A 9925-nucleotide genomic window follows, 5' to 3' on the forward strand; every position below is an offset into this window, starting at 1 on the left:
CTGCCCTTCTATCCAGTGAGAGCTGCCCCTCCAGCCTCTATGCCAGGACTCACTAGTGTCTGCCTCCACCCAGATGGGAAAGCAAGGCCCTGAGAAGGAGTTGTGTGGGGCCAGCCCTGGATCCCACAACACTGGGGTGTCAGGACAGCAGGTTGGTGCCCTGTCCCACCCCATCCTCTCACTTGGAGGCAGGGCAATGAGAGGAGGACCCATTGGGTCAGACAAGCTACTCTTGGCCATGTCCTGGTAGTTAGTGATCCAGATTGCTTGGCAACCCAGACAACAGAAGTGGCTAGGTCACAGTTGTCAACCAACTGTGTAACTTACCAGGGTGGGTCTTCCCTCAAAGAGGGTGGTGAGTGCTTTAGCTTGGCCCCAGACAGCTCCAGGTAAAGCTGTGACCCCCACCCCTAGGTCCTGACTTAGCCCTTACACATTTTTCTAAAAAACCCCTTCCTGGCCCAGACCCCATCCCACCAGTTCTTCTAAAACCTCACTCCTCCCCACCCAGACCAATCTCCCATTGCCTGCTTCTGGCACTCAGCAGAAGAACGCTCCACACTCTTGCCCCATGCCACCTTGTGGGCTGTCACCTGTTTTGTCAGCCCTGCTCCATCTAGTCACAGATTCAGGAACAGAACCATGAAAAACTCCAAATCCCAGGTTTTTATTACCCGTCAGAAGGTGCTCACCACAAACAGTGTTGAGAAGAGGTACATTGCACAGCTCTGCTGCAGGCCCGGTGGGGCCACCTGCCCGCCCTGACCCCATTGAGTGGGCACCCTAAGGCATTTCATACGTTGGTATTTTCACTTTTTTTCTTATAAAAACAAAACCAGTCCTGGAGTAGAAAGAAAAACCCTGTGATGAATATTTAGGACCAAACTGAAGTGGGAGGGGTTGGAGTAAGGGTTTTAAGGGTCTGGGACAGTGGCCACAGTGGCCCAGTCCCCCCACTGTTGGAGCCATTAGAAGGGGGTCTGAGAAGGGGGCAGGGCACAGCTGACAGGAGGGCCAAACTCAGACAGGCACGCCCTGTCTTCATCATTTTTTCACTTCCACATACCATAGAAATTTAAGCAAAATAGCTATTTTATATATATTTATATAGTATACATATAAATCAGGCAAATAAAGAGTTCAGGGGGTGCTGAGATGGAGTACACCGGAGGTGCCTGAAGTAACCTTGCCACACTGGGTCTCTGGTGCCCAGGGCACCAGCCCAGGCTGAGCCGAGGGTTTGTTCTTATTGCTGATTTGGGGCCTGGTTCTGGGCGGGAAGCACCTGCAGGCCCTGCCCCCAGCTCTTCCTGGCCTCGTTGGATCTGGGGAGTAGCCCCTGCAGGGCCAAGGCTATGCAAGGGACTGTGGCCCTCCAATCTACGTTGGGGGCCCCTCAGTGCCCCTCCCCACCGTGGCTGTAACTCCAGGGACTTGTGCTCTCTTCGGCCCAGTGGCCCCTCCCAGTCCCTTCTCTGTGGGGTCCTGGGCTCCTGGGGGGCGGCCTTCCTATGTTGAGCTACAAAATTCTCTGGTCTCAAAGGGTCTGTCTGGCTTCCTGATATCTTAAAAAGAAGGGGCTCTTGCCAGGGCACTTTTCTGGCAAAAAGCACACTTAGAAAGTTGTCTGCTAAGTGCTGTACTAAAAATATTTACTAAACATCTTGGCTGGAAAGAAATGGAGATCATTTTTCTATAAAAGTCAAAAGTGGCTCCCTAGGAGGGGCCAGTTCCTCCTTAGATGGGGCTGGTGAGGGGGGCAGTCGGGGGGGGGGCAGCCTGCCTGAGTTGTGGTAACTGTGAACTGGGGTCCAGATGGGGCCCAAGTCCGGTTATGAAGGGGCGTGGGTGACCCGGGGCACCTGGGGGCTGGAGAGAACCCGGGTCAGCACTTCCTCCTTCCAAGGTGGGAGCCCCAAAAAGTGTCATTTTTAAAAAAAAGAGGAAAGGAAAAAGGTGGGGTAGGATGGCCATGAAGTACTAAATTGAGTGCATTCAGTAAAAGGTGGCCCAGGCTGTGCAGGTGTCTGTATTTGCAGGAGGGATATGGCGCTCAGAAGATGTTGGGGCACATGTGCCACTCCTGCTTCTCCTTGGCCTCCCAGTAGCCGCCCTTGTACACGCAGGCCATCTCCCCGGTCAGCGGGTCCAGTCTCTTCTCGAACCACAGCGGCATGTATGTGTCGGCCTCCTTCTCTGCTGGGTGGGCACGACGGGCAGGTGGACGGGCTGCTTCCTTCCCTGCCCATGGGAACCCACTCCCAGGCTCCCTAGGCACCCCTTCCCTCCCCGCATCCCGGGGCAACCCCTCCTCCCTGCCCTGCCTCACCGTCCTCAGAACCGCAGCCCCGTGAGCAGGCCTCCAGCCGCCGGCGCCGCGATACACGCTGCTTCTCCTCCAGCCGCTGCTTCTCAGTGTTGGCCTCGTCCCAGTGACCCTTCTCCATCAGCCGCTGGTCGGGCCGCAGGCGGCTGTCGGTGGGCGCCACGCCCTCCTCGTGCTCATTGAGAGTCAGGGCCAACTCCGAGAAATAGTACATGTTCTCCGCGTTCTCCCTGCGGGGGTCATGGGGTGAGCCATCACCACCCCCCCCCATGCCTGCCCGCCCTGGGCTCCCAGGACGCCCTCTGTGTGGGCCCGACCTCCCCTCGTCTAGTGTCCACCCCAGGACGAGCCCACAAAATCCAGCTGGTCCATCCAACTGCTCTTTCCTGCCCGCACTTTGAACCTCGTGTGCTTGCCCCACTCATCTGCGTCTGTTTTGCTACATTATACTTCTCTGGGAATTTGCCCATGTAGTCCACTTTTTCAAATTTATCAGTGTAAAGTTGTTTCATAATGTCCTCATTATTATTGCTGTAATGTTCGTGAGATAGCAACTTCACTGTTTGCATCTGTGATGTTGGTTATATGTGCCTTCTCTATTCCCAACTGTCAGGTCAGAGGTTTGTCCATTTTCTTCATTGGTGGAAAATGAAATTTTGTTGATCCTGTTTTAGGTTTTTCTGCTTTATTGATTTTGCTTTTATGGTTTTCCTTCGACTGTGCTGGAGTTTCTTTTGCTGTTCTTTTTCTAACTTCTTGAGATGGATGTTTAGATAATTATTTTTCAGCTTTTCTTCTTGTCTGATATGTGCATTTTAAGGCTACCTCTCACTCCAAACACTGCGTTAGCTGAATCCCACCGTTTTTGATATGTATTACTTTCATTTTCATGCAGTTATATTTTCTAATTTTCATTATGTCTTCTTTGACCTATGGATTAGTTGGAAGTAAATTTCTTAAATTTATAAACATATAGGGATTTATCTAATCATCTTTGTTTCTAGCGTAATTGCTTTGGAGTCAGACATGATATAATTTCAGTTCTTTGAAATTTGTTTTATGACCCAATACATGGTCAATTTTTGCTAATGCTCCATGGATAATTGAAAAAAAAATGGGTTTTCTATAGTTCTTCAGTGCAGCGTTACACAACTTTGGTGGGTTCTACTATTCAAACTTATCCTGCTGACTTAAAATATATATATATATATTTTTTGTTTCTTCTACCCATTGCTAAGAGAGATATGTTAAAATTTTCCACTTTGGTTGTAAATTAGTCCATTTTTCCTTATTATATTGTACCAACTTTTGCTGTGTCTATTTTGAAGCTATGTTTTTAGGCAACAGGGTACATTCAAATTTAAAACTCATCTTCCTGGTGAATTGAACCTTTATCATTAGGTCCCTTTTATCTCTAGTCTTACTTTCTGTTTTAAAGTCTGTTTTGTGCTATGAATATGGCTACTGCAGCTTTTGTTTGCTATTTCTATGGACATATCTTTTCCCATCCTTTTATTCCAATCTTTCTTTGTTTTCTTAAGACATATTTCTTGTAAACCATATAAAGTTGGCTTTTTAAAACTTGTCTGAAATCTTATGCCTATAATGGGAGCACTTAATGTAATTACTGAGATATTGGGTTTAAATCTTTTTTTTTTCCTTTTGGTTCTTTTTTTGGACCTCAGATGCATAGTCATGGATTAATCATAGTCCTTGGTACATGACACCCTTTCTTTATTGGTCCTCACATGGCCTGCTTGTATTAATGCAACCTTGCCACCTTAAACAAAATAATCCTGACAAAACTTACATCTAACTTACATATAGAAAAGTCACCAATCCATCCCCTTCTCAGGTAGCCATCAGCAAGATTCTGGGTTCATCAGTCCCTTGCTTTCCTTTTAATATAATTTTATTGCATCTTTAAATAGTCATAAGTGTGCATGTGTGTGTATTCATATACATATATTTTACATACTCATTTTTAATTGTATAAAAAGAATATCATGATGTATTTATATGCTTTTTTTATATTGCTTTTATATTTAATTTCATATTGCTTAAATTTATATTGTTGTATGTTGTTGTGGTTCATTTGTTTCAACTACTGTATAATATTCTCTCCTGTGAATATACCAGTTATTCATCCAGTAAATTTGGGTTGTTTCTAAGATTTTGCTGTGGAGTAATCTTATGCATGTTTCCTGTTGTACATGTGTAGGAATGTCTCTTGAATACATACCTAGAAGTGGAGTTGCTGGGCTGTAGAGTTTGTGATGTTCTTTAGGGGGTAAGGCTGACCTACTTTTCCACTTGGCTGCGCCAATTCACACCCCCATCAGAGATGCATAAGAGATATCGTGGATCCACATCATCCTCAATTGTTAGAGTTTTTCATTTTTTGTTAGAGTTTTTCATTTTTTTGATATTGTTAGAGTTTTTCATTTTTTTGAATCCATGAAGGTAAATTGGAATCTCATTGTGATTTTGATTTGCATTTCCCTGGTTACCAATATGTTGATTATTTTCATATGATGACTGGCCATAGATGTTTCTTCTGTCAAATTCTGGTTCATGACTCTGCACTTTTGTGCTGGCTTATTTTTACTTTATTTATTGATTACATTTCTTTATGTATTCTTTTTTAATTATTATTTTTAATTGTGGTAAAATACTTTTTATGTATTTTGATGCTAATCATTTGTCAGGTGTAAGTATTGTGATTACCTTCTCCAAATTTATGTATTTTCTTTTAACTTTTTAAAATTGTCTTTTAATGAGAAAAATTTCTTTTAATGAACAAAAGTATTTTTTTTAATATAGTTGAATGCATCAATGCTTTTTTGTGTCTTGTTTAAGATGTATTATTTCCTGAAGGTCTAAAAGATATTAATCTACATTTTCTACTTAAGAGTTTAACTTATTTACTTGGAATTTTTGTTATAATGTAAAGGAGAGATTCAGTTAATCTTTTTCCATATGGATAAAAATTTTTCCCAGATCCTTTTAGTGAACAGTGCTGTTTTTCCACATGATCTGATATGCCACATTTGTTATATACCGAAGATACATATATTCATCCATGGGTCTGTTTCTCACTATTCTCTTTCACTATAGCTTCAAAATAAGTCCCGATATCTGATAGAGCAAGTCCTCTTTTCTCTGTGCTTCTTTAGAAATATCTTGGCCCTTTATTCTAAAGTATAAATTTTAAAATCATAATATCAAGTCCCACACAAATCACTATTGGGATTTTTATTTGCTCTACTGACTCTTTAGATTGTGACATCTTGACAATACTAAGTCTTCATATCCATGAACATGGTATCTTTTTCCATTTATTTAGCTCTTTGATATCTCAGTAAAGTTTTATAATTTTCTCTGTAGAGGTCTTGAATATATTATACAATTTATTACAAGGTCCCTGATGTTCTCTAATAGGATAATTGGTGTTTTCTCTTGAATTATATTTTCTAGTTGTTTTCTTTTAGTGTGTAGAAATGCAACTGACTTGCATATGAATCTTATATTGAGGCACCTAAGATGATTTTTCTGAGTCTCTAGAGATCTGTTATTGTGATTAATTAATTTATGGATTTCTAATATAAAATCATCTTTGCATACTCAGGATAAACTCAACATGATTGAAGAATGTTATCTTTTTTATACACTAGTGGATTTTTTGATATTTTGTTCTGTAACTTTATATATTTCTGAGTGAAATGGGGTAGAATTTTTATTTTCCTACTACTCTTTTAGTCTGTTTGGTTTCAGGGTTACCCTGGCCTCACAGTATAAGACAGGAGAATAGTTATTTTTCTGTGGTCTGTAAGATTTTACATAAAATTGGGATATTTCTTGAAAATTTGGCAGAATCCATCTAAAAAATTATCTGGGCTTTGTGTTTTCCTTGTGGGATTTTTTTTTTTTAAATTTTTATTGGGGAATTGGGGGATGGGAACAGCGCTGGGGAATTGGGGGAAGGGGAATAGACAAGTTGTTGTCCTTTTGTTCTTCAGTCTCGTTGTGGAGGACGTTGCTTCACTGGCCCAAGTTGGCACCATCATTGCGCTCTTTCCGGGTGAGGCAGATCAGTCGCCGGCTTCTGGACGGCCGCTCACTGTGGCTGCTGGCCGCTCACGCTAGCCCATAGCAACCCACTGCCACAGGGGCTGCAGCCCATGCCGTCGCTGGTGACTCACGGCAGCCCAGCTCCAGGTTGAGCTGTTGTTCAGCATCTTAGCTGTAGAGGGCAGTGTCACTGGCCCGCATATGTGGCATCCAAACTGGGGCCCTCTGGCCGTCCCAAGCCAGCTCTTAATCAACATGCCACTCGGCCGGCCCTCCTTGTGGGAATTTTTAAACTACTGCTTTGGTTTCTTAAATTATAGGACTATTTATGCTTTTTATTTCTTCTAGACTCAGTTTTCATAAGTTATATATATTTTCAGAATTTGTCCTTCCCATTTAGATTTTAATGATCTCTTTATACTTTATGTGTCATATGAAATTCTTTTCATTAATAATATTTATTTCTATATTTTCTCTTGATCAGTCTTGCCAGTAGTTTCTAAGTTTTTTCTCAAAGAATCAACTTTCATCTTTTGAAACTTCTTTAATTTTTCTATTTTATTAATCTCTGCTCATATTTTTAAAGTATATTTCATTCTTTCACTGGGTTTATATGTGAACTTTCTGTAATTTCTTAGAATGGAAACAAACAAAAAACCCTCAAAATTAATGAGCTTATATACCTATTTAAGGCAATGCATTTTCTTTGAAGCATTGCCTTTGTTATATCCAGCCAGTTTTGTTATCTTTTCATTCTCATTCAGGTCTAGGTATTTTAAATTTTCCATTCTAATTTATTATTTTACCCATGATTTATTTAGCAACTTAATATTTTCTCCCCCAAATATATGGGAACTTTTTTTGTCATTTTCTTTATAACTTCTAACTTGTCTTATAGATTGTGGTCTCTATGCTACCACCTATAAATTTGTTGAGTTTTTCTTTAGGGTTTAGTGTACAACTGATTGATTTTTGCATATATTCCATGTGTACTTGAGTAAAAAGTATGTTCTCTTTTGCAACCATAATTTTGTATATATCCCATGTTGTTTCAATCTCTTTCATATCCTTGCTGTTTGTTTCCCCCCCCCCCTCCCCATTTGACATATCAGCATGTGAGAGGGGTGTATTGAAATCTCTCAATCTCCCACTGTGGCAAGGGATTTATCACTTTCTTCCTTTACTACCAATATGTGCTTTGTATATTTTAGAGGCTGTTTCACTACGTGTATAATGTTTAAAACTATTATATCTTCTTGAAGAACTCAACCTTTTATCATCTAGCACCTCTTCCATCCCTAATAATGCTTTTGTCTTCAAGTCTATTTTACCTGATATTAATACAGCTATTATAGCTTTTTTGGTTAGTATTTTCATGATATGTTTATCTTGTACTTTCAACCTTTGCACATCTTAATGTTCTGGATATCTCTCAGGAGGTGAATGTATCTGGATTTTAAAAAACCCTATCAGTCAGTATTTTGCTTTTTAACTGGTGAGTTTCATCTATTTATAGTTATTATTCTTGGACCTATTTCTGTTGTGTTAGTTTACTGTTTTTATTTGTCCTACTCTTTCTTTTTCATCTCTTCTTACTATTAAAAAAAATCTTATATCTGTGTCTTCTAATATGAATTTAGTATCCTTCATATCCCTTGGTGTCCTTTATCTCCCCAAGCCCCATCCTGTTCACATTATCTACACTTAATTCTGGATTATTATGGGACTATTTCCTCTTTTTCCTGGGTATCTATTGCAGCACCTTCTGGATTTTTTCTCCCCTTTTTAAAATACTGTGTCCAATACCATTTTTATTTGGGTTTTTGTGTGGCAAACCTTCTGAGGCTGTTCCCTGAGGACATATTTTTATTATCCCCTCATATTTGAATGATAGCTTGGATAGATAGAAAATTTTACCTTCTAATTTCATTTTCTTCATTACTTTGGAAATATTACTCCAACATTGGCTGTTGAAAATCTGATGTCAATCCTTGACTGAAATCTTGTACTCCTCTAGAAGCTAATAGAATTTTCTCCTTGGTATTCTTTTTTTTTATAAGATTTTATTGGGAAATTGGGGGAGGGGAACAGTGTTGGGGAATTGGGGAAGGGGACCAGCCAAGTTGTTGTTCTTCAGTCTTTGTTGTGGAGGGCGCCAGTCTCCATCTGGCTTCCTGTCGGCAGCTCGTGGCCTCTAAGCTCAAGGTGCTGTGTTCAATCTTAGTTGTGGGTGGGTGTAGCCACCATCCCATGCAGGAGACGAACCGGCAGCGTTGTTAAGAGTGCACACTCTAACCACTGAGCCATCCAGGCGGCAGCTCAGCTCAAGGTGCTGAGTTCAGTCTTAGTTGTGGGTGGGCGTAGCCCACCATTGAACAGGCAATCTTGTTGTTACACCAGCTGAGCCATCCTGCCACCTGCTGGTAGCTCAGCCACAACTCAGCTTGGGCGCAGCATCACTGGCCCATGTGGGAATTGAACAGGCAGCCCTGTTGCTCAGAGCTTACGCTCTTAAGCCAACTCTTAACCAACTGAGCCACTCGGCCGGCCCTCCTTGGTATTCTTAATTTTCACTATAGTGTAGTCTAGGAAAAAATTTTTCTTTATCTCTTGTCTCTAGAACTCTACCGGCCTTTTCAACCAGAGTTCTTTCATAATTTTTTATTTTGGGAAATTCCTCTCCATTATTTCTTTAACTATTTCCCCTCTCCATTTTTATTTCTTTCCTTTCCTACAGGGATTCCAATTAAACATATTATTTTAGTGGTTACTCTAGGAATTACAATATGTATACTTCATACACTCAAAAGTTAATGCACATCTTGACCCCTCCTCGTTGGTAACGTGAAGGCCTTCGAGAAGTTTCCTCCCATTTATCCCGCTTCTGACTTAAGTGATCACAGAGTTGCATTTTATGCTTAGATTTAAAACCCTGCATTATGATTTGTGTTTATTCACTGTTCACTTAACGTCACATTAAGTTTCTGTTCTTCATACAGACATTTTAGATCTTCCATCTGGGACTGGTTTCCTTCTGTCGGTGATAGATCCTTTAGTGCAGGTCTGCTTGTGGCAAAATGCATTTTCGTCTGAAAATGTCTGTGTGAACTTCACTCTGTAAAGATGTTCTCGATAGGTGTGTAATTCTAGGCGGGCAATTAAGTCTCTCTGCACGTGGACGATTTCATCTGACTGTCTTCAAGTTCCCATTATTGCCAATGAAGTGACAGCTGTGTCTGCTGTTCCTTAGGAAGTAATGTCTTTTTAAAATCTGGCTGCTTAATGTTTTTTTGGTGTTTGTTTTTTTTTTAAAGATTTTTATTGGGGTATTGGGGAGAAGGGAACAGTGCTGGGGAATTGGGGGAAGGGGAATAGACAAGTTGCTGTTGTTTTTTTTGTTCTTCAGTCTAGTTGTGGAGGATGTTGCGTCACTGGCCCAAGTTGGCACTTCCCGGGCGAGGCAGATCAGTCGCCGGCTTCTGGACGGCCGCTCACTGCGGCTGCTGGCCGCTCACGCTGGCTGCTGGC

The 9925-nt window shown here is 41.3% G+C and overlaps 1 protein-coding gene across 7 annotated transcripts in view; it reads right to left on the minus strand.

The window, feature by feature from the left end:
* Positions 1–643: 643 nt before the first annotated feature.
* OSBP2 (oxysterol binding protein 2) overlaps positions 644–9925 on the minus strand; it is a 176950-nt gene continuing 167668 nt past the window's right edge. For 6 of the 7 annotated variants that reach the window (XM_019643138.1, XM_019643134.1, XM_019643136.1 and 3 more), the window contains 2 exons: positions 2330–2556; positions 644–2199 (listed from right to left, as the gene is read on the minus strand). In XM_019643138.1, coding sequence (XP_019498683.1) covers positions 2054–2199; positions 2330–2556 — 373 coding nt within the window. In that variant the 3' untranslated portion in view covers positions 644–2053. The remainder of the gene's footprint in view (positions 2200–2329; positions 2557–9925) is intronic. The other variant, XM_019643135.1, reaches the window with a different exon arrangement.

The sequence above is a fragment of the Hipposideros armiger genome, unplaced genomic scaffold (genome assembly GCF_001890085.2).
Source record: "Hipposideros armiger isolate ML-2016 unplaced genomic scaffold, ASM189008v1 scaffold_75, whole genome shotgun sequence".
NCBI classification, from domain to species: Eukaryota; Metazoa; Chordata; class Mammalia; order Chiroptera; family Hipposideridae; genus Hipposideros; species Hipposideros armiger.